This window comes from Portunus trituberculatus, chromosome 12 (genome assembly GCF_017591435.1).
Source record: "Portunus trituberculatus isolate SZX2019 chromosome 12, ASM1759143v1, whole genome shotgun sequence".
Lineage (NCBI taxonomy): Eukaryota > Metazoa > Arthropoda > Malacostraca > Decapoda > Portunidae > Portunus > Portunus trituberculatus.
This window is the reverse complement of record NC_059266.1, coordinates 9,567,339-9,592,291: the sequence shown is the minus strand read 5'-3', so window position 1 is coordinate 9,592,291 and position 24,953 is coordinate 9,567,339. Positions and strand designations below refer to the sequence as shown.

At 46.3% G+C, this 24,953-nt stretch overlaps 1 protein-coding gene across 1 annotated transcript in view; it reads right to left on the bottom strand.

Annotated features, from left to right (window-relative positions):
- Positions 1–2,338: 2,338 nt before the first annotated feature.
- The window catches only part of LOC123502669 (disks large homolog 5-like), a 77,061-nt gene continuing 54,446 nt past the window's right edge, over positions 2,339–24,953 (bottom strand). The window contains 25 exon segments of the mRNA XM_045251840.1: positions 2,339–2,620; positions 2,986–3,208; positions 3,905–4,134; positions 4,513–4,754; positions 5,174–5,396; positions 5,564–5,943; positions 6,344–6,632; positions 6,856–6,991; positions 7,120–7,249; positions 10,160–10,304; positions 10,307–10,368; positions 10,704–12,526; positions 12,826–13,102; positions 13,255–13,388; positions 13,504–13,627; positions 13,824–14,040; positions 17,529–17,683; positions 18,283–18,461; positions 18,674–18,826; positions 19,555–19,644; positions 19,833–19,994; positions 20,264–20,323; positions 20,896–21,060; positions 23,126–23,137; positions 24,743–24,769. Of these exon segments, the coding sequence (XP_045107775.1) occupies positions 2,514–2,620; positions 2,986–3,208; positions 3,905–4,134; positions 4,513–4,754; positions 5,174–5,396; positions 5,564–5,943; positions 6,344–6,632; positions 6,856–6,991; positions 7,120–7,249; positions 10,160–10,304; positions 10,307–10,368; positions 10,704–12,526; positions 12,826–13,102; positions 13,255–13,388; positions 13,504–13,627; positions 13,824–14,040; positions 17,529–17,683; positions 18,283–18,461; positions 18,674–18,826; positions 19,555–19,644; positions 19,833–19,994; positions 20,264–20,323; positions 20,896–21,060; positions 23,126–23,137; positions 24,743–24,769 (5,745 nt within the window). The 3' untranslated portion in view covers positions 2,339–2,513.

Genomic DNA, 24,953 nt, shown 5'->3' with positions numbered 1-24,953 from the left:
AGGAGGAAGGGGTGTCTAAAACTTTCTTTGGTTCGTGCATCACTTCACATCATTCTGAGATGGGAAAGAATATGATTAAAGGATAAATATTCAGCCATTAAGAAAGAGTTATCTTGTCCCCCTGGAGAAGAGTGCTGTGGTAGTGGTGGTGGTGGTGGTAGAGGGTGCCTGCAGTGAGAGAGAGAGAGAGAGAGAGAGAGAGAGAGAGAGAGAGAGAGAGAGAGAGAGAGAGAGAGAGAGAGAGAGAGAGAGAGAGAGAGAGAGAGAGAGAGAGAGAGAGAGAGAGAGAGAGAGAGAGAGAGAGAGAGAGAGAGAGAGAGAGAGAGAGAGAGAGAGAGAGAGAGAGAGAGAGAGAGAGAGAGAGAGTATTTAATAAAGCATAAGAGAAGTCATGAAAGAATTTAGCTACCAGTTTGTGCAAGAACAGGTATGGCAAGGACAATATGAGCGTTTGGAGGCGAAAGACAGCGTGCCAGTGAGTCGAGCAGAGAGACACAGGATGACAGACACAGGAAGGAAGAGGAGACTGGCTAGAACACAAACCCTGATGAGCATAGAAGCAGCAAAAAGCGAGCCAGTAGGTAGACTTGAGCTGCCAGACACAGAGGGCCACATTCTGAAACGCTCCACACTCTCACCATGACTATTTTCCCAGGACACAGAGATGACAAGCCGGGTTTTTGAGGGTGTTTCTCCTGTGAACTGTGTAGAAACCTTGTTCATTTGTCACTAGAACCATAAAAGCACCCTTGTGTCACTTAAACAGGAGCCTTTTGAAATAGTGGAGGTGTGGCATTGAACTGTTTCCGAATATGGTCCAGAGAGGGAAGAGGAGGCTAGCTACAACACAAAGGCCATGACAGACGAGTTGTATGTACGTAGCTGTGTGGCTCAGCAAGCTGCCGTCACCTGGCAAAGGCCGACGTATGGAACCTTGACACCTTAACAAGATTAGGACCAAAAAGGCAGCAACCACAGGCAACACTATTTTGTGTGGGAGGCAGCCAGCGATATACACTTGGGTTTACTTCTGCTGCAATGTACAGTTAGTAGTGAGCACTTGTACATATTGGGGTCATTTCAGCTACAATGTAAAGTTAGTAGAGGGCACATGTATGCTTAGGGACACTTTTAGCTGCACCGTTCCAAGTCAACACTGAGCGAATGTACATGACTTTTTGTTCAGCTGCAACGTAGTTAGAAGTGAGCACATGTACACTTCTGGTCATCTCAGCTGCAATGCTTACCATCAGTGAGTGTGTGTGGTGGCAGAGATGAACAATAAATAATCTGTTGTAATCCCTCTGGCACTATTGGCCACGGTGAGGGAAGCATCACCTCCTAATGCGCCTATAACATGATAGAATCGTGGGACACAAGTGGGGGATGCGTGTACTGCAGGAGAGATGAAGGCCAGGGTCACAGCGTTGAGTGTTGAGCATGTGAGTTTAGTCAGGATGCACAGTAGTGGTGAGCAGGAGAGGTCAAGAGGGACAAATGAGTGGAGGCGAGGTTACACTCCTTTGGTACAAGTTACAAGTGAGAGAGTGCAAGGCAGAATGGAATGTTGTTTACCAAGTCACACATAATGAAGCTGTCTAGAAAGTTTTCTCCTAAAATTTCCCATAAGAGATGAAATGAATGTCCTCAAGTGTAGTAGTGTTCCGATGCACACCTTGAGGCGATAGCCACAGTTAGGGCACACTGTGAGACTTAGCAGCAATTCTTGTTCTGAGAAGGCACAACAAAGGAATAGTGAAGTCTGCAGCAACACTGGTGAAGGGAGCTTCTTCAAGTGAAAAGCATAGAGCTATTGTAGGTCATGTTCAGTGCACTCAGTCACTCCCTGAGGCGGAGAACAGAGCCGCCCACCACAAGTATTGAGCGTCGTGTGTGTGTCTATGTTGTGAACTTGTGGGAAAGCACAATCCTTTCATGAGTTGGAAATCCCTAATGGCTGAATGTCGGAAGGCTCCAATTTTGAAATAGAGACAATAGTAACACACCATTGTGCAAACAACTGACACACATCGCTGACAACTCTGAGCTCAGCAGGCAGGTGTGTACACAAGTCAAATCCTTTCCATCCAGACCAATGGAGCACAGAGTGTGTCCCTGGGAGTGCAACACAAAGGGACTCAACCTTATTGCACCTTGGTCTGTCTTTGCAACACTTCAACACTTGCCAAACTTAAAATGATGGATATTTCTTGCTGGCAAAACTTCAATTGTCACTGTTCCAAAGGTGCTTCAGCTTTGGGAAAACCGCCATGCTCTAATTACACCACGTACATGTGTGTCTGGATGAAACAGATTTCACTATGTATACTTGTATGGATGTGCATGTGTTTAATACACGCAAGCATGCACGCACACGCACACACACACACACACACACACACACACACACACACACACACACACACACACACACACAGCTATATTAGAGTAGTGAGTTGCAGGTAATGGTGAGGGCAGACATCAGTGATCCCATTGGTGCACAGCTCCCTGTTTCATAAGCTTCCCGACGGCACCCACAGAGTCTTGGACTGTTCCTGGTCCACACACGCCTTCACCTGTGTGCTTGTGTAGGGCAGGTTGACAGCAGCTGTGGTCACCGCTGTCGTGGAAATGTGAGAGGAGGATAAGAACACGTCACCATATCAACAATATCAGTATACAAAGGCACTGCACGTTAAAACATTAATTTGCTCTAAATACATTGAACTTTATTTCTTGATACACAAATCAAATCTAAAAATGATCTTTACTCTAAACATAAGATTTTACGCATTGACTCACTGCAGTAGCACACATGATGAATACACTGGCCACACCTGCCACACACACTACAAACAACTCAGGTACTTAAAACAAACAATACAAAGAAGTCTGAAAGCTCTGAGGTGGCTTTTAATGAATGAGTTTAGCACAGCCTGGTAAGTGTCAGGGAGTGTGGCGAGGCAGCAGCGGCTCGGCACTCACCAGAGATGACATGTTTGTACTCCTGCTCCATCTTTGCCGCCAGCTCAAACATCTCCTTGGCCTCCTTCTGTGATATCCGCTCGGCAGGAGGGTGGTGGGACTCACACACTTCCCGAATCTGCTTGTGGTGGCGGAACTTGAGCAGCAGCACGATGGGATAGATGTTGTGGCGGTGCAGGCGTTCCACAGAGGCAAGGCTGATGTCCAGGATGCCATGGCAACTCTGAAGGGCACAAAGCAGCATCAACACCACCACCACCGCCAACGCCTACTTTGCTTAACATCCAAGAACACAATGTAACTTTAAATCTGCACAAAATGAAGCCAGCCTTAGACAGTTCCTATCATCTATTCCTCTGCCAGTTTGTTTCCTTAACCTCCTCAGTACCATCAGACATTTTCATATTAATTTTGGTTATTATCTGATGATTTTATACATCTTCAGAAACTTATGTAATAGTGAACACTCTGGCCATTAATCTTCCAACCTCTACAGAGCCTTCCTAAAGTCAATAAAATGGTCTAATCACATCCAAAACTCAAGGTAAAAAATGCATCCCAGTACTGAAGGAGTTAAGACGGCATCCTGCCCACCACCCAAGGCATGGGATGAAGTGATGGTGATGGAGGTGCTGACAACAATACTGGCAATGATTAATGATGGCAAGATTACAACCAGCCTCTTATTTCTCTCACCTTTTCTCCTTCACTGTTCTCTCAGTGACAATAATGACACATTTACTGCCAGCCTCCCATTTTTTTTTTTTTTTTTTTTTTTTTAATGTCCTGGCCCATAGCACCTGTAGGTAACTTGAAGAGCATTGGAAGCCCTGTTAAGCTTACATCTATTAGTGGTGCAGGCAATTTTATTTATAGCTTCACCATTCCTGCCTTGTTCCTCCCTGACCTCTGACCTTACCTTGTCACAGATCTCCTTCACTTGGCTGACAGTGGTGGCCTCAAAGTGTGACCCTCGCCGCCTGTAGTCCACAATCAGGTTTTTCTGGACGCCTTCCTCCAGTTCATTAGCCGAGAGTCTGCTGACCTCGGGGACGCACCTGGTGAAGTTGTGTGGGTAGTCATGGCACAGCTTGTCACACACCAGCTCCCACAGTGGCCCCACAATCACCACCGGCCGACGCACCAAGTCTGGAAGAACAGTGTTGTTTGTTGCAGTTTTCATGAGTTACGTGTGTGGTGAAGGTGAGTTAGAGTGAAAAATATTTAGTTTATTACATGCTGGGAAAACTAGCATGAAATAAGAAGAACAGCGTAATTTGTTTAGGTTTTTCATGAGTTGTTGGTGTGATGCAAGCGAGCTAGCATGAAAATGTTGTTTATTACATGCTATTGGGAAAACTCTAGCTTGATGTAAGAAATGCACCAAAACAATGGAAAACTGATGAACTATTTCCATGAAGAGCTTAGCAGGGAAGCAGACACAAAGCTTAGGATGGCAGGACAAGAGTAGCTGAGAACCAGACAAACAAAAGACAAGAGCAGCAGGGAAGCAGACACACAACTTACAGTCAAGTCTCTCCACCCGAATATAGGAGTTAGGGCAGAGGTCATCATGCAGCGGTGTCGTCTCTGTGTAGGAGTTGAGCGAGGCGTCGGAGAAGCTCGCCAGTTCCTTGGAGTCTCTGGAGGACGAGCGCGACGGTTTCTTTCTCTTGAAAAATGAGCGGCGGGCAGAGGTGAAGCCCCGGCGCGAGGAATCCATTTGCAGATCCCCAATGCTGCGTTGGAGCCGCATCTCACCCTCCACCCTGCACCAGCCACAGGAATGATGAAGATCAGTGTGTGTGGGAAAGGAATGAAGGGAATCAGAGAGTGTAGAAAAGGAGGAATGACAGGATCAGTGTGTGGGGAAAAGAATGAAGGGAATCAGAGAGTGTAGGAAAGGAGGAATGACAGGATCAGAGTGTGTAGGAAAGGAATGAAGAGATTAGAGTGTGTAGGAGAGGAGGAATGACAGGAATCAGAGTGTGTGGGAAAGGAGGAGTGACGAGCATCAGAGTGTAGGAAAGGAGGAATGACAAGAATCAGAATGTGTGGGAAAGAAGGAATAACGAAGATCAGGGTGTGTGGGGGAGAAGGAATGACAAAATCAGAGTGTAGGAAAGGGAATAATTTGAGAAACAACTTGCACAGATATGGAACAGTTGTGAAAGTTGGCAGCACTTACTTGTCTTTGCTTGGCACAGTGCCCCACTGTCGCTTGTGTCCGTCCTCGTCCACCACCCAGGCACGCCACAGCCCCGGCACGTTGTTGAACATTGTGTTGTCCACGTACAGGATATCCTCCTTGCGGAATCTCAGGTCTGACGGGTCCCCGGCATCCCCAAGCCGGTCAAATTTTGCTCGGATGTAGAAGCTGTCGCCCGGCTGGTCCTGAATCTCCTCATATCCTGCAGGAAAAATAAGGATAAGTTTGGTGCAGCCTCTCACACTTGACACTGCAGTCTCTCACACTTGCCACACTGCAGCCTCTCACACTTGACACACTTGACAGACTACAGCTTCCCACACTTGACAGACTACAGCCTCTCACACTTGTCACACTGCAGTCACTCACTCTGGTAGTTGTACTGGACCAGCATTGTCACATTGTCAGCTGGCTTGGCGAGTTCAAAGGCTGCCTGCTCTGCGGTAGCGTGGCGCAGGTCCACCCCATTGTACTCCAAGATGTGGTCGCCAGGACGCAGGCCAGCGCGGGCAGCGGGGGAGTCTGGTGGCACGGCATGGATGAAGATTCCCAGAGCATTCCCACCCACCATCTGGATGCCGAGGTTGTGCGACTTGTTCAGCTCCAGGTACACCAGGCGAGGCTCCCCGCTGCTGCTGCTGCTGCCGCTGTTGCCGCCGCTGACAGCCCCGCCACTGCTGCTGCCCCCCGCGACCGAGCTGCTGGTGACGCCGCTGCCGCCGCCACCGCTGCAGCTGTTGTCGCTTTGCCTGCAGCACAGGGAACATCATTATTCAAGGAGGGAAAAAGGAAAAGAATATAAGGAAGCACAGCATCACTGACAACACACATCTGGTCACGCTTGATGTGGTGTTTGGGATGCAGGTCAATCACATGTCTCCATAAACAGCCACCATGTCTGAACTCAAGGATGCCCTTTGCCAGTCTATTCTTGTATATTCACAAAGAAATATAATGACTACTTAAGAAAATGAGGAAAAATGATGAATGGGAAGAAAAGTGAAGGTTTATTTGGCCTATACCACTCAACACACCATCTTTGTGTTCATGGCTGCTGCCTCACAAGAGCATTGCTGAAACCATTGCTAGTCACTCAGAAGTTTAACCTAACCTAACCTAATCTAAGCACTCCCTGACACCAAGGCTCACCTGGAGAAAGTGTCCTGCCGCTTCAGCGTGCTCATAACGTGTGCTATCTCGGGCCGGGTGAGGGTGGAGCGGGCAGATGGGGGCAGCGAGTGGTCCAGGGTGTCCCTCAGATCCAATGGTCCCCGCAGGGTGGAGGTGGTGGAAGGGGGGAGGTCATCGTCATCCACGGGGTGCTGGGAGTCCAGGGAGGAGGGCTTGGGGGAGTTGCGGGGAGTGGGAGTGCCGACCCAGGAGCCTTCCACACTGCCCTCGCTGCTGCTGCCCTCCCAGCAGTCTGCCTCGTGGTACTCTGTCACACCATAGGGAACACGTCACTACCTCCCTCACTCACTCACTCACGCACTCACTAACTCGCTCACTCACTCACTCACTAGCTCACTCACTCATGCACTCACTTGTAACAAATGTAATGGTGTCATGTTTGTCTTCTTTATTTGACAAGGACAAAAGTAATGGTGTGAGGTTAAACAGCCACAGCAGAACACTGCTGTGTTCTCTTTTGTTTGACTTACTCTCCGGGTTGTACTGGACCAGCATGGTGACGGAGGTGCCACACTGGGATAGCACCATGGAGGCCGACTGCTTGGTGGCGGACCTCAGGTTGATGCCGCACACCTCCAGTAGCTGGTCCCCGACACACAGTCCAACCTGCAACACCATAAATACCAGCGGCTTCACCTCTGCCACCACTACACACGACGCTGACCATTATAGTCCAAATTGCTATGCATTTTAAAAGCAAGCATGTACTGAAGAGGTTGAAATGGAAGGCTCACCTGAGAGGCCAAGGAATTGATGGTGACGGACGACACGTACACGCCGCCACTCTCCAGGCAGCGGATCTGTATGCCAAGCTGCTGGGAAGACTTCTCAATGTGGATGTTCCGCAGGTCACCGGGGTTTGGTCTGTGGGAGGAGAGGCACCATTACACATGCTTACCAGTGTACTGTGGTGGCGTGTACTTGTCTCTAGCACCACCTTGCAGTGTGGTGAATGTCTCAGTTATGCATGAAATTAAACCTATACAGTAATACTCCGCTTAACGAACGTTCGTGTAACAAATTTCCATTTTAACGTACAGGCAACCCCCGTTTAACGAAGGTTCACACAACGAAATTTCGCTATAACAAAGGTTTCATTTTACTACCATCTGCTCGTTTAACGAACACAAAACTCGCTTTAACGAAGTTTTATCCAGGTAATTTATTTTCCAAATTTGAAAGCCCTACCGTATCATGCAAGCTGACAGGCTTTTGAATACATCAGGAGCTGCTGGTACTAAGGCCTGCCTCAGGAGAAATCCTGAGACACCTGTAGAATAAAGATCAAGATCAAGCCTCTCGTGGACAACACAGGCTCTGCCGATACAAAGGCCTGACTCAGAAGAAATTCTGTGTCACCTGTAGCATCAAGATCAAGATCAAGATCACACGCACCACTCACTGCCCAGTCAAAACATAACAGCGTCACCAGCAGCTCATCTTCCTTAGTTCAACTTACCACCAAAACGCCCTGCAATGTGGCCTAACGTTCCTAAGAAGACCAGGAAGTGTCTTACTCTCGAAGTGAAGCTGGGTATTATTCACAGACAGAGAGAGGCCAGAAAACTAATAACATTGCTTCCCACCATGGCTTGACTCCATCTACTGTCTACTATTTTCAAGTCAAGAGACTCTATTAAGAAGGCTAGTGAGACCTCATCTTCCTTGCAAGCTAAAAGAACCACCAGAACTCGTGACTCTACAATGGATAAAATGGAAAGCCTTGTGGAAATGTGGTACATAAGTTTTGTATGCAGTACCATGATGCGCACTTTGTTTACATTCCACAGGTTGCCGGTTAGTGTATTTCCTGTTTCACTCTCCCTCCCTTCATAAAGTTAAGATCATCAACATTATAAAGTTACGTACATACATACATTAGTGTACATTATAATGACTTAAATTAAGCTACCTAAATGTTTAACTTCATAATTTTTACTTGCATTAAACCTTTTACTGTACTATGATGCACTCTCGCTTTGTTTACTCTCAATGGAAGTTCAAATCAAGGGTTAAACTTGTTATAATCGGTTCGCTTAATGAAGTTTCGCTTAACGAAGTGTTTTTTAGGAACGTAACCCCTTCGTTAAACGGGGGTTGCCTGTACTATATAAAGTTAGACCAAAAAGTCCGCATAACGTACAACCACATCTGTTTTAGCGAATTTTCTGGGTTTGAATTTGCCGGGTGAGAGACCGAATGCGGCAGCTTCGCTGTGATTGGCTGGCTCCCCGCCTCTGTCTCTAGCACTCCTGGAGCTGGATCCAAGATTCTTTAACAACATCAGAGCAACCTCCTGCCTAGAAATGGTATCCATGAACGCTTGGAGGGATGGTGACAAGGTTGCTATCAGATTGCTCTGAGGTTGCTGGGAACACCACCTCTGGAGGTGGTGTCACTGTCTTATATATGCATTTATGTTCACAAAACAACATTTCTATTAGTTTTTTACAAACCTTTCCCCTAAGAAAGGATTGTTTTGTAATGCATAAAGTGAAATCTTACATGAAATACCAAAAAATAAAGCAAAGATGAGATGAGCCACAGACGGCGGAGACGCGCCACCGCCACTTCTTTTTCTTGTGACCCTTTTAGCCTGCGTGTTACTTTCATCATGATGTTTATGTTTCCACTCCTCTATTGCCTGCTATAATGGATATCATATCTTAGTATTCATATACACTCATGCCACGAGGATAACCTTGACTCCGTGGCACTGAGTGATAGTGAATTACGTATTTCATTAATAATTCACTATCACTCAGTGCCATGGAGTCGAGGTTATCTTCATGGCATGAGCGTATATGAATACTAAGATATGATATCCATTATAGCAGGAAATAGAGGAGTGGAAACAAATATTATGAGAAAAAACAACACGCAGGCTAAAAGGGTCACAAGAAGAAGAAGCGGCCGAGTCGCCGCGAGTCTCCCGCTTCGTCTGTGGCTCATCTCATCTCTGCTTTATTTTTTTGGTATTCCATTAAGATTTTACTTTATGCATTACAAAACAATCCTTTCTTGGGGGCAAGGTTTGTAAAAAGCTAATAGAAATGTTGTTTTAAGAACATAAATGTGAGAATGTGAGAGAATTTGTACATAGCTCCTCTAACTTTCAATGACTCATATGACATCATAAAAGTAGTGGTACACCGGTGGCCCAATATGCTGCCAAACATATATATAGTTTTTTTTTAACCCATGTGGTATGTTGGGGACCAGCCCAGAATGAATCCCCCCCTATTTCCATTATTTCCTATGGGAAAATTACATCCATGTGTTATGTTGGGGACCAGCCCAGAATGAATCCCCCCCTATTTCCATTATTTCCTATGGGAAAATTACATCCGCTTAATGAATTTTCGCTCTACGAACAGCTTTGACACCCCTATCCTGTTCGTTAAGCGGAGTATTACTGTACTTTATCTAACTTGACGAAATAATATATAAAAAAATTAGATGAAAATCTTGTGAAGTGATTCTTAAACTGTTGTGGCAGTCATGTCATCAATGAATCACTGTCCACATTAATCTCTTCAGAACCAGGATGCATTTTCATATTCATTCTGGTTGCTATTTGGTGATTTTATACAGATTCAGAAACATATGTTGAGATTAAAATACTGAAGACTCTGGCTATTAATTTTTTTACCTCCATAGATCCTTCCTAATGCAAACAAAATTGTCTAATCATACCCAAGAGTCAAAGTAAAAATGTGTCCTGGTATTGAATGAGTTAAGGGAGGCAAGGCGCAGCAAGAGGCTGGCACTGACTTGCGGTAGTCCTGGTAGTGTGGACTGTTGACGGAGTGGCTGATCTGGGTGATGTGTGGCAGGCCCTTGCTGCAACTGTTGCTGCTGCCGCCACCCACCATCTCCACCGAGTAGCTCAGTGGCATTGGCGAACTCCTCTCTGAGTTCTCTCCATGCTGCTGCCCTTCCCGCCGCTGCTTTTGCTGGCCACGCTGGCGTTGCTCGGTATTCTGAGGACCAGCCGGGAGTTAAGGTGGCTGCTCTTCTACCATGACTCAATACCACATCCACATCCACATCCACAGTTTTCACACACATGTTATCATAAGACAAGTGGAAGTTCCAGACATGCAGAACCAATATGGTTAAGTGTTGCCTAGTGTTCTGAACAGTGATGGAGTAGAATCATACATTCCTTGTGAATAATTAATGACAGACATGTTCACCTACATTCTTTTCACAGACTGATGGAACAAAGGCAAGTTTCAGGCACTGACTACCAAAATGACTAACAATGAGCAAATCTTGTGCCTTAACGAGAACATTTAACAAAACCTGGTGTCACCTGATTCTCTCGTCCTCCTTGCGGGGCATGGTGCCGATGACGGAGCGCTGGGAGTTGTGGTAGGGAGGGGGACAGGAGTGGTGGGGCAGGGGCGGGGGCTCCTCTGATCCGACGCGGTAGGGGTGGCGGTGGATGGTGCGTGGTTTGTGGTGACCCGAGAACTCAAAGGAGGGTGAGGGGGAGTGGTAGAAGGTGCCGCTGCCGGCTGTGCCTATCACTCCTATGGGGGTCGGGGAGGAGGTGTGGCGGTTATCGTAGTATATTCTGTCTCTGAGGTCGCGGTCCGGCCCGGAGGTGGGCAGGATGCTGTCGCCGCTGCGAGATGAAGAGAGCAGGTTGGAGTGCACCAGGGAGTGGGTGGGGGGGGAGGAGTAGCGTGTGGAGACGGCACTCACGGAGGAACTGATGGTGTTGTGTGGGTACGTGTGTGTGTGTGTGAGGGAGAAGTGTGGCACTGGTGTGAATTGCGGGAAGGACGGCGGCGACTGGAGGCTGCCGAGGGGCGGAGAGTAGAGGCTGGCGTGTGGGTGAGGAACGCGGGAGTGGGTGGGGGTGCAGTCCCCCCCGTGGTGGAGGGAGGTGGGTCTTGTTCCATAGCAGGGAGGGAGGCTGATGGACTGGGGTGGGTTTGGGTCAACAGGACTCATGTTGGACTCGCTGTCTCTCTGCGGGTACTTGATAATGTTCCTCCTGACGTAGTACTCCAGCTCTGCCTTACCCATGTTGCCCGACCTGACGGAGAGGTCGATGGAAGAGTTGTCGGAGGGTGTGAGAGAGCTGAGGCGGTCTCCTCTCTCTGTGTCGTCATTCTTCCTGTCCACAGAGGAGCTGTACACCTCCTGGCTGGGGTAGGCGCCATCGCTGGACTGTGTGTTGGTGAAGACCTGCACTGCGCTGCTGTGAGAGCAAGACTTGATGTCGCCGCTGTCCACGCCTTTGTACAGGGTGAACTGTGGGCTGCGGGGGCTGGTAGGCGGCGGACGGGAGGCGGCCATGCCCCGGGTGTTGAGGTGAGCGTCATGGTGGTACAGCTCGTACGGCTTGGACTCGTCCCTGTACGGCGAGGCGTTGAAGGACGGCAGGAACACAGATATCTGACCACGCTCCTTCTTGTGGTGTGAATACACCACCGTGCCAGTGTCAGCATCCCAGCTGCTGCTCACTGCACCCTTGTACTTTGGCCATGTCCCGCCTGACTTTTCCTTCTCGCGCTTCTTGGAGCGCTTGGTGGTGCTGGTGCCACCATTGCTGCCGCTCTTGTGGTGGTACAGGTTGTTGACCGAGTCCAGCTGGGCCAGCGCACTCTCTGTCTCGTGGTCCAGCACTGAGGAGACCAGTTTCTTCTTCTCCTCCTTGTCCCGGCTGCCACTGCGGCCGTCCACCCGCTCTCTGCTGTGTCTTCTGGGCCGCACCATGTTCTTGATGAGGTCCAGCGGCCCCGAGGCCGACCCCTTCTCTCCCGTGACTTTGGTCACGTTGTACACCTTCTCATTGCTTCCGTACTTCTTGCCACCGCCATCCTCGCTATGGATGCCGCCAGACCCGGGCACCAGCTTCTTCATCAGCTCCCGGCTTCCAGACTGGCCAGGGCCGACGCCGGAGTCCTTGGAAGGCGAGGTGGGCGAGGAGTACGGCCGCGATGGTGACGTTGACTTGTCGTCCTCGGTGATGTTGTGGCCGCTGGAGGAGGAGCTGAGAGGTGCTGACAGAGTGGAGGAGCCATGGGACTTGAATGTGGTGAGCTGCACCACCTCCCCTGCAGCATCCAGGAGGCCCTGAGCCTCCTCACAGCTGCTCAGGTTCTCCACAGGCTTTCCATTGATCTGAGAGAGAGAGAGAGAGAGAGAGAGAGAGAGAGAGAGAGAGAGAGAGAGAGAGAGAGAGAGAGAGAGAGAGAGAGAGAGAGAGAGAGAGAGAGAGAGAGAGAGAGAGAGAGAGAGAGAGAGAGAGAGAGAGAGAGAGAGAGAGAGAGAGAGAGAGAGAGAGAGAGAGAGAGAGAGAGAGAGAGAGAGAGCGCTTGTGTTAATGTTCCCCCTGGATTCCTAACACAGTCTTAACCCCTACTGACATGATACGCACAATTTAGTGAGTGACACAGCTGTCACCGCCACAAACAACATACATTGAGCACTCTGTCACCGATGGCCAGGCTTCCCTCTCTTGCTGCAGGGCTCCCTGGCAGGATGTTGGCGATGTAGACCCCTGTGTGCAGCATGAGGCCGTGGTGGGCAGCGCGGGGGCAGTGGAGGTGGGCGGTGTGCAGGCTGCGGCCTCCACTGCGCCTTCGCTTTACTGTCATGTGGATCCAGCCGCCCCCGTTAATCACCGCGGCGTAGATACTCTCGCAGTCCAGGCCCAAGCAGTCCATGCTATTGATTCTCACTATTTGGTCATGAACTCTGTAAAGGAGAGAGCAACAGTGAAGCCAGTGTCTGATGGAGTGTTGCCTTGGTGCAGTCCCTCACATCAGCCAGGTGGATGACAGGGAGGAAAGGACCAGAGCACAGTAAGACACAATGTGATGAGAAGCTGCTGACACACTGACACACACCTCAGCTTCCTCTCAAAAGGACCGTCCTTGGTGACGCTGGTGACGTACACTGCACCGTCACCGCTACCGCAGTGAGGGTCGTCGCGGCCGCCGGCGATCACAAAGCCAACATCGTTCTCGGACACAGAGCTCTGCTGGGACAGTGACGAGAGTTGAGTCATCATCATCTGTGTGGCGTGGTGGATTGTGACAGTGAAGCAAATCTCCCACAAAGACAACAGTGTGACTCTACACAGACGCAACACTCACCACTGGTATGTGCAGAGTCTCTATCTCCCATTCCTGTAGGTCCGTGTCGATGGCTGAGTCTCGGGAGTGGTTGTGCGGCAGCTGCTGTCTCACAACCTTCTCCTGCTCCGCCTCCAGCCTCTCTCTGCACAAAACATTCACAATCAAGACTCAAATGGCAATGCTGACATAACTATGAGGAATGCCATTCTTTAAGTCTTTTTTTTATAAACGAAGGGCACAAGCAAAGACGATGACAAGTATGACAAGGAAAAGCCCAAAGAGAGAGAGAGTGGCAGGCCCTAAGGAGAGGTACAAATGAGTTAGAATGACATCCTTACTTCAGCTCCTTCAGTTCCTTGGAGGTCTCGTTGCGCTGTTTCTTCATATCATCAGAATCTCGCAGAGCTTCGGCCAGCTCCGACACCTTTCTGTCTCGTTCTCGTCGCAGCTTGTCACAGTGTGCCCGGATGGATTCTCTTTCTTGCACAATTTTGTCTCGCTCGTTGAAGGCCCAGTCGCGGCGTCTCTTTGACACCTCTGCCTCCTGTTGTGCCTCTGCAGCAGACAAACACAAGATAAGGATCCTTCACTCACTCAGTTGTTCCTATGTATAGACACACATTGTTATTGCAGGATGACACAATGCTTGGCTCACTCACTATTCACTCTATATAGATACACATTATATTTCCACACAGCTGTGCAATGCTAGGCACCTTTGTCTAAAAGTGACCTGCCATTCTAGACACACTAAGTGATGCACACAATTATGACAAAGAGATACTCATTCATTTAGGAAGAGTTCCTTGAAAGTCACCTGTGGGAAAGATTAGTATTTTCATAACCAAAATATAATGTTGGTCTGTACCTTCTCAAATCAGTTACAGCAGTAGTCACAATCAGTTTGTGCTACAGCTGTCTCTATCACCTCAACACAACTTTTATAATAATGAATAACACCATCACAACTGCTCTACCTGTTGATCTCATCCTTACATTATAACTGCACAAAAAACATCAACTACTACACTACTATACACAGGCACAGCAACAATGAAGGTAGAATCAGTAAGCCTAGGCCAAGAACACAACTTTTGCCGGTGATGCCAAAAATGAGTCTAGGAATACCAGACAAGATGCACAGCTGGGACACAGAGAGGACCACATTCTGAAATACTTCTCTGCCACACCTACATCACATTCAACAGGCTCTAGTTGAAGTCACACAGGTTTTTAAGGGAGTCTATATTTAAAGTGACAGATTAGCAAGATTTATACGATATTGACAGGAAAAACATGCTTGAGAACCCAACTAATCATCTCTGTGGCCTTTGAAAACAGTGGTGGTGAGAGAGCAAAATGTTTCTAAATGTGTGCCAGAAAGGGATGGATGTGCTGCTTTTGCTTCCACTTTTAAGACACTCAGTAACTCAACAACGATAACTGTGGATATCTATACACAAGACTCCTCAACGACAACAAGAATTACAGCAGTGTGCCTTTACCCTCCATGTCCCTCACTGCTTATAGAACTAACACTGATGCAGGAAAAAATAAACCAACTAAATACATATGAATAAGACTGATCAATAAATAACTAAATACTACCATATGAACTGTATTATACATGAACACTCATCTCTGTACAGTGCCCTCATGCAATATTCCAGCACAGGAGAGGTGTGGAAGAAAGATAAAGCTATGTACATTATTACCAATTAACATGTTCCTTGGAATGTAACTATTTAGAGAAACAATTGTCCATGAAACAGAGAGAGAGAGAGAGAGAGAGAGAGAGAGAGAGAGAGAGAGAGAGAGAGAGAGAGAGAGAGAGAGAGAGAGAGAGAGAGAGAGAGAGAGAGAGAGAGAGAGAGAGAGAGAGAGAGAGAGAGAGAGAGAGAGAGAGAGAGAGAGAGAGAGAGAGAGAGAGAGAGAGAGAGAGAGAGAGAGAGAGAGAGAGAGAGAGAGAGAGAGAGAAACACTACCTACACCACACATGCATAAAGTAACACAAAGGAGTTGAACACAGAGATGCAATGAGAATAGTGAAGACCTTGTATAATCTTTGAGCACTTGTTTACACCCTGGGCGAGAACACGGGAGACTGGGACAGTGAGATAGGAGACAGAGATTTCTGCTTTCCCTCCCCTCATTATTTCACTCTCCCTTCACTCCCCTCATGCCAGCCTCACCTTCCCTCTACTCTCCTCTCTTCTAATTCTTTCACCACATTTCCTCTTTTCTATCATGCTTTCTCCTCTGTTTTCTCAATTTTTTTTACATTTTTTTGTTTCCCTTCATGACAAAAGAACTTGCTTACAAAACAATGGATATCTTGAAGTTCTGCTTTGAGTTACTAGTTACACTCTGTATTGCTTTAGTTACACTCACTTTAAACCTGTAGCTATTTTGAATCTGTGAAAGTGGGCCGTCTTTCCCTTGGCCCTCTTACATTAAATAAAAAAAAAAGAAGAGATAAAAAAGAAAAAAATGCTGCAATATCTTTTTTTCTACTCTCACACCTGTGTCTACATTTCCAGCAATCCAGTTAAAGGAATTGGAATGACAAAACCTGAGCTTCCACCCACTGGCAGCAGACCATACCAGCCCTGCTCACCTGACAAGACACACTCTGCTACTCTAACCCAACACAACAGACCACATGCTCTTCTTCCTATTGCTTGTCTGTCACTGGAGGAGCAAGTCACCAGGAGTTGCCAGGGCTGCCGGCAGAGAAGACATGCCTCCCACCGAGCCCAAGGGACATGCAGCTAAGACACCAATGCACGGGGAAGGGTGGGGGGTTACTGGGTGCCGTGGGACGATAATTACCTGCTAATCTTTATCCACCAAGTTGATTGCCAGGGAGTGAGAGGTAAAAAAGGGGAAGGAAAACAATACTGGGACAATAAAGGCACGAGATGGAGGTAAGAGGAATTGTCATTATTATGGGAAGGAAAGAGAATAATGCTAAAATCAACAGTTTAACTGAAAAGTTTCTTTAGACTGGTTGGTGTGGGGAATGATCCTACGTATGTCTTGAAAAGAAAAAAATAGTTTAGCATAAGTTTTTCTGTGAGTGCAGAATCCGAGGTTAGTGTGATGACATAATTTCTGCATTGACTAACACTAACTGGGAGCTACTACAGTATATATGACTGGCTATATACCACAAACTATTAGCACTGATCAGTTACTTCCCTGGTGATATGTCTACAGTAAGTACTAGTCATTACAATTATGCAACCATTGTACACTATTACTTCAAGCCACAGACTCAACAAAACCCTGGCTTGTCATCGCAATATACTTCTGCTAACTGACTGAACTGAACCACGATGACTTCCACATGGCTATCACAAGTAAACCTTCTCCACATCTGTTTGAAACACCATACCAACTTTCCCCAAGACAATGACTGAGGTGAACAGGGCCACTACTCATCTCTGGTGGCAATGCTGCACACACACACTTTAAATCACACAGGTAGACACTTAGAACATTTGGTTGGCTTTCTGCTCTTCCAGGATTACATACATGAACAGAGACACCCTAAAATTAAGTAGATTTCAACCTTAACCCCTTCAGTGCCCTGACTTGTTTTCATATTCATTCTGCTTACTATTTAGTGATTTTACACAGCTTCAGAAACTTACGTGGGGTATTAAAATGCGGAGACTGCCCATTAATCTTCTGACCTACACACATCTTCTTTAATGTAAATAAAATCGTCTAATCATACCAAACTCACGGGGAAAAATGCATCCCAGTACTGAAGAGGTTAATCTCATAATAGAGTATTGAGACCACTGCCACTACTTTTACTGCTGGCAACTGAAAAATACCATCAAGCAAGTCATTATATTCCCCCTTAAGACAGCATCTGCTTGGTGCATTACAGTACTGAGCAGCTGAATGATTCTTTCCTCTCCTTACTCAAACAGATGTGAGGTGATTTACTCATGATATCAGTGCAAAAGTCTAAAGGAAAAGGAATACCTAAGGAGACAATGGTGGTGAGAATGACAGACTTATATACATACCTTGCAATTCACTCTGTAACTTCTCAATGGTCTTGCGAAGGCGGTCTATCTCTTGGTTAGCTTGGTCCAGGTTGTCCAGACGTTCCTTCTGTGCCTTAGTGTACATGTCGTGTGAGGAGGGACCCACATCAGGCCCACTCTTCATGGTGATGTCCCTGAAACATTGAATAGTACAGGTGTAAGTTAGCAGGCAGGAACAAGTCAGGTAGAGATCCATGTTCTTTATTAGTTTAGCGGCACATGTTCATGACTTTCAAAAGGTTCTAGTTTTGTGATGTCCCTGAAACATTGAACAGTACAGGAGTAAGTTAGCAGGCAGAGGTCCATGTTCTTTATCAGTTCAGCGCTGCATCTCCACTATTTTCAAAAGCTTTCAGTTGAATTTGCTGGGTACCTAAGTGTGTTTTTATGGTTGTAGAGATAGATTAATTAGATTTTTATACTTCTAACATGAGAAACAGTCATGAGAACTCGAGTAATAATTAATTTGAGCTTTGAAAATAGTTGTGGTGAGAGAGCAGATCATTTTTAAATATGAGCAGATGTTACAAAAATAAATAAAGAAAAGAAAATCAATGAAATGACTCTTTCCTTTATCAGATTAAGGACCAACCTCTCCTATAGAAATTCATGTAAGCCTTGAAAATAGTCGAGGTGAGGAAGCGAAGCAATATTTAATATGGGCAAGATACATAAAAAAAGACTCCTCCGTCCCTTTCTATCTCTCTCTCTTTTTTTTTTATCAAGCACCGACCTCTCCTGTTTATAGCTGTCGTAGTCTTTATATGAACGCTCCCACTCCTTGCTGGTGTCGCCGTTAGCACCGTATCTCTCCCGCAGGTCATTGCACTCCTTGATGGCCTTGTCCCGGTCGTGCAGGGAGGCAGCAATCTCCCTCTGCAGCATCTCAATTTGAAGTAAAAGTGATTGTCGCTGGAATGGAAAATTTGGGAGTGAGTGTGACTACTACTACTACTACTACTACTACTGTGTGTGTGTATGCATGAGTTTGTTTTCTGAGGACATGGAGCACCAAGACATCACCAGGCGCTAAGAAAGGTGACAACAAAGAAGAAAGAAGACAAACAGTAGCGGTGGTTTTCAAGAGACATGGCAGTGAGGCGGCAAACTCCTTACTGACTCACCTCTTTGTTTGTGTTGTTGGTGGTCTGCTCAATGTTCTTAATCTTCTTACTGGCCTGAGAGAGTTCCTCCTGCAGTTTGTCCATTTCTTTGTGCACTGTGTCCCTCTCACTCATCACCAGTGTGTACTCCTGCATCGCTGCGTTCCTCTCCTCCTGCAGGGAACAAGAGGCTGTCATGGAGTGTGTCTGTGTGCATGTGTGTGTGTGGCATTAAGATACACACTACAAGAACTGGAAGTGGAGGTGATGGAGAAGTCAAGGTGGAAGTAGAGGTGGTGGAGCAGTGGAGATGGAGGTGGTGGAGAAGTGGAGGTGGAGGTGGTGAAGTGGAAGTGGAAGTATAGGTGGTGGAGAGGTGAAGGTGGAAGTAGAGGTGGGAGTGGAGGTGGTGGAGAAGTGGATTAAGATACACACTACAATGCTATCCCCAGTTGGCAAGTCTTCATGGAAACTGGCTGAAATGAAGTGAAGAGAAGTGGTTATGTTATCCGAGAATTGGTTGTCTTAAGTATTTTTTATATTTTTTTATGTAAGAGAGACGACTGGCCAAGGGAACAAAAACAAAAAAGGTGATGAAAAAAGATGATAAAAAAAAGGTGATGAAAAAAAGGTGAAAAAAAAGGTGATGAAAAAAGGTGATGAAAACAGATGATTAAAAAAAAAATAATGAAAAACGGTGATAAAAAAGGTGATATAAAAAAAAGTGACAAAAAATTACAGTAAAAGATTTATAAACCTGGTACAAATGAAGTGGGAAGAAGTTAAAACGTTTTCCCAGAACTGTTTATCTTATATAGTTATTCAGTTCTACAAACCAAGTTGAAATCAAATAAAATGTTCAGATTATGGTCCAGGGTTGGTGGTGCCTGTCAACACCTCACCTGCAGCCTCTTGAGATCCTTGCTGAGGTGTTGCTTCTGTATCATGTGAGTGTTCATCTCCTTCATCATCTCGTCATTCTTCTCTCGGGCCTGACAAGAACAAGGCTGAGCTAGTCAATGCATCCTTATTGAAGAGACGCTAAACTCAACAGAAAAATAGGACTTGAGTCTACATATGAGTCAAGTTTGGTGTGTGTGTGTGTGTGTGTGTGTGTGTGTGTGTGTGTGTGTGTGTGTGTGTGTGTGTGTGTGTGTGTGTGTGTGTGTTTCTTCCTTACCTTAAGCAAATCTTCTTGTAGTTTGTTCTTCTCTCTGAGGGCGGAGTCCCACTCAGTGATGGCCTTTGTGCATTGCTGTTTGAGGCAATTCTTCTCCCTCACTGCGTCGTTACACTCTCGCATCACTTCTTCATACTGTTTCTTCAAGCGTGATACTTCTTCCTGCAAGAGCACACACAGCTAACATGATGAACGGCAAGCCACTCCTTCATCTAGAGGCTTTCAACACCTCCACCCTGAATACTTTTGAAGATTATGAAGAATATGGAGACACACATATTCTACACCCCAAAGATCCACAGGAAGGGAAAGGCTGACAGCAAGACTATGAGAGAGAAGGAGAGTCAGAGAGTGATGGGTAGTGAGGGGGTGAAAGGTGTGAGTGAGACGAGAGGGAGGTGTAATGGCGTGGTCTAGGAGGGGTGACGCACCGCTGATATCTGGCAGGGGGAAATCACTGGGAGACCATTTGGGGCCTGGCTGTGGAAGTCCTGAGGTGGCAGATGTCAAACTAAAATAAATGTACTGGAAAAAGACTATAAGCTTTAACACTTCAACATGTCAACAGATCCAGCGCTCTGAGTGATAGACATGGAGGTGGTGAGCAACAAACGGACACAAGGCTAAGCTGGATCAAGGAAGCTATTGGCACACCACCTCACCACTGACTGACCACACTGCACACTGACTTATATCCTGAGCATTACTTAGAAGCTACAAGTAGGACATGGAAGTGGTGAGCAACGAATGGACACAAGGCTAGGCTGGATCAAGGAAGCTATTGGCACATCACCTCACCAATGATTGACCACACTGCACACTGACTTATATCGTGAGCATTACTTACAAGCTTCAAAGAAGACATGGAGGTGGCGAACAAGGAACGGACATGACTAGGCTGGATCAAGGAAACTATTAGTACATCACCTCACCACACTGACTTATATATCCTGTCCATTACTTACAAGGTACAAACAAGACATGGCTGATTGGCACACCACCTCACCACTGCATGGCTTATGTCCTGAGCATTACTTACAAGGTACAAACAAACCACATATACCTGAGTGAGCTCCAGTTTGGATATGTTATTGGAATGTGATGCCACTAAATCTGAGTATCTCTTTCTGATTGAGTCATATTCGTCCTTGATGGCTTCGTATTTGCGCATTGTGGTCATGTAGAGCTGGTTGATCGCCTCTCCTGACCCCTCTTGTGTGATTGCCTCCTGTATGGGAATATCAAATCACAACAGGAAAGGTTAATGTCAACACACCAATAAGTTCAGGTGAAGAATGATAATATGGCCATGACACTGCTACCTCTAGACTGTGTGTGCTATTCAGACAAACTTGTGTTACTTAATGCCTCATCAAATAATTATACAATCCTGGAAAACTCATAGAACTTTAAAGCAGTGAGAACATTTAGTTATGAGTGGCAAATCTCTTATTACATTAGCAGTTTTTTATATTTACTTAACTCTGAGTGTGAATTGATGACAAAAAAACCATGAAACTCTGGGAATATGAATGAACTTGGTGTCTAAAATTGGCAATAAAATCATGATCTAACATCTACACAATATTTCAATAGACAGGAGAAGGAATTTAGTGACCAACAACACACTGATATAGAATGAACTAGCTACTTGTGAGAGATAAACTGGGGAAATGCAAGTAATGAAGGCTAAGTCACACCATACAAGGGGGACAATATTGAGACAGTGTGGTGTGTTGAAGCAGAGGTGAAACAAGCTCATGGATACTTAGAGCAAAAAATTTAGTTCCGTTTTAGTGTTTAATGACATTCCAGGATTAGAGAACCAAGTTAAGGGGAGTAACTTGCATTCTGAAGACACATAATGCGGATTGCACTTCACTTCTGTCACTATTGGGTGGACTACACTGAGAAGAGAAGACTTGATGGTTACTTACACACACACACACACACACACACACACACACACACACACACACACACACACACACACACACACACACACACACACATCCAGCCACTCATGCTGATAAAAATTCTGCTCATTATTTTCTTTCATTCTGGAGCATATTTGAATTGAACAGAACAACACACACACACACACACACACACACACACACACACACACACACACACACACACACACACACACACACACACACACACACACACACACACACACACACACACACACACACACACACACACACACACACACACACACACACACACACACACACACACACACACACACACACAGTTAGAGGCAGTGTGTGTGTGTGTGTGGACAGGCTGAGACAGAGTACACCACCCAACACAAAGGAGGGGTGGTGTGTGTGTGTGTGTGTGTGTGTGTGTGTGTGTGTGTGTGTGTTTTTCACTGTTTGATCTGCTGCAGTCTCTGACAGCCAGACGTTACCCTACGGAACGAGCTCAGAGCTCATTATTTCCGATCTTCGGATAGGCACACAACACACACTGGGACAACAAGGTCACAACTCCTCGATTTACATCCCGTACCTACTCACTGCTAGATGAACAGGGGCTACACGTGAAAGGAGACACACCCAAATATCTCCACCCGGCTGGGGAATCGAACCCCGGTCCTCTAGCTTGTGAAGCCAGCGCTCTAATCACTGAGCTACCGGGCGTGTGTGTGTGTGTGTGTGTGTGTGTGTGTGTGTGTGTGTGTGTGTGTGTGTGTGTGTGTGACTCAGCCAGGAAGGACACCAGTGGCAGGAGTTGTGCACGATGCTCAGAAGGGGTGGAGGGGAAGGATGGATGGGGGTGTCAGGGTGTTACGTGACTAGGAAACTTATGCCTGTATTCAGAAACGCCTTCCCCTCTCACTACGACAATTTTCCAAGCCCACCGAGACAACTAGTCTGGTTTTCAAGACAGTTTTTCCTTTAAATAAACTAGAAATCTTGCCAATCTATCACCAGAGCCATAAAAATACTTTTAAAAACATGAGTATCTTCAACTGGAGCCCTTGGAAAGCAGTGATGGTGAGAGAGCAAAGCGTTTCAGAATACAGGTTCTGATGCGGGGTTTTCATGTGGTTGACCTGCTAGCATGCTTGAGTTAGTGTGGCGGCGGCGACATGACAGTCATTGAGGGAAGTGCAATCACCACACGAGGTCAAAAGGAGTGTTTGTCTATGAGTCTATGATTGACACACACACAGTACCAAAGAGATAAACTTTTAAGGGAGAGGCATACATTTAGATCATGTATGTATATTTTACACGTACACAGAGCTAAGTTGACCCTTCAACAGTAACACAACTTACTATCACCGTCTCCTAAGTGAGGCACCAAAGAAAAACAGCTCTATTACAAGTAAATCAGTAAGAAATGTACTTGCACGATGCTCCCAGACATTAAAAGAGTCATTTATTCACTTGTTACTAGGCAAATGTTACCTGCTGTCACATGTACTCTTTGTCTATAGCAATGAGCAGGACTGGCCTGACCAGGACTAACCTCAACCAAACATACCAATGGAGGAACAGAAAGTAGAGAGACAGAGACAGAGAGAAAGAGAGAGATGAGGCAGCACAGACACCAAACAAAGGTAGATTTATGGCCTGTACAATGCCAGCACAAGAAGCTTTAAGTAAACAAATCAATAAACAAGAATAAACAATAATAACAAAACAAAAGATACAGCAAGGAACTGACTCATTAACTTCTGAGTGGCATCAATCCACCTCAGCGGAAACACAAAGCGTTCAGCACTTGGAAGGGAACAGGAGTGAGTTGTTAGCTTTGCATCAAGGACTTTAGTGACTGCCTGCTGGTGGAGGTAATGATGCTGGCCACACCCTGAGACACAGGCCACACACTACCTCCCTTGTGGTATTCGGAAACACTTCTGAGCCACCCCTCCACCACTCTCAAGAGGCTCTTGGTGAGATGCAGCGAGTGACAAGTGGCGTGTGTCTCTGAGGTGGCCGGCAGCTTCACCATCGACCAGAGCGGTGTTGACACCAGTGTGTATAAATGACTCTGTGGTGAGTGACATGAGAGGCATCCACATTCTGGGTGACTGGCACACTCTAACCGGCAGGAACTCAGTGTGCGGCGCCTGGCCGGCTCTCCCCGTCCCTGCTGCCACATTGGCACTGCAGGGACGTGGCCACAGTTTATCGCCGCACCGGTTCACTGCTTCACTAATTCTCATGAGCAGAGCTTCTAAATGCAAAATGTTTAGGTCTATTCCCTATACAAAAGTAACAACAGCTACTGCTACACACTACTGGTACTGCACTGCTACTGCTTCATTGATTTCAAGTCATGGAACACAATAAGATGAATTCTGTTGCAACTATCACTTCTTTTCTTTCTGACAATGCAATGCAAAAGAAGTGCTACTGACATTCACAGTAAACACATTGTCCTTTCATGACTCCATGCTTCAGTCTCATGCACAATGACTCTCTCAATGAATACCTAGATACATCATTCTGATAAACTGATAAACACTTCAACTGACTGATAATTAAGACAAATGTGAGAGAATAAATACTAAAGCAAATGTGGAATAAAAGACAGACAAGTAATAAATGAAATGACTTTTGGACTGACAAATATAAAGTGAATAAATAAATAATTGACAGAAACAGACGCACAGATGGAAACCAAGACTGACGGACAAAAACAAAGAGAATGACCAGCTGAAAATAATAGAATCTTGTCATTGGAAGTGAGTTGTTGTTGTTTTCTGTACAAGTTTTGACATAAGAGCATTTAGTGCACAACATTCTATTAGAGTCAGCATGTTACTGGTGAGGTGCTGTGGCTGGTGGGAGCAGGCAGTGTTGCCACAGCCACAGCCACAGCAGCAGGTTACAGTGTTAACAGCAAAGCATGCACCTCTGATCAAGTAAGGGGGCAAGAAGACCCACCTGTCTTTTGAGCGGGAATCTAACCTTCTGAGGGCAGGGGAGAGAGAGAGGGGGCAGGTTAGGAGTGGGTCTGTTAAGCAATGTGGTGGGAGTATGTTCAACTATGATGGCAGCAGCAATTCTATATTCTGCACGGCACACACACAGTTACTTCAACCTTCAACAGACACTAGTCATGTTCAACACAAGGCAAAGGCATAATAGTGACAAC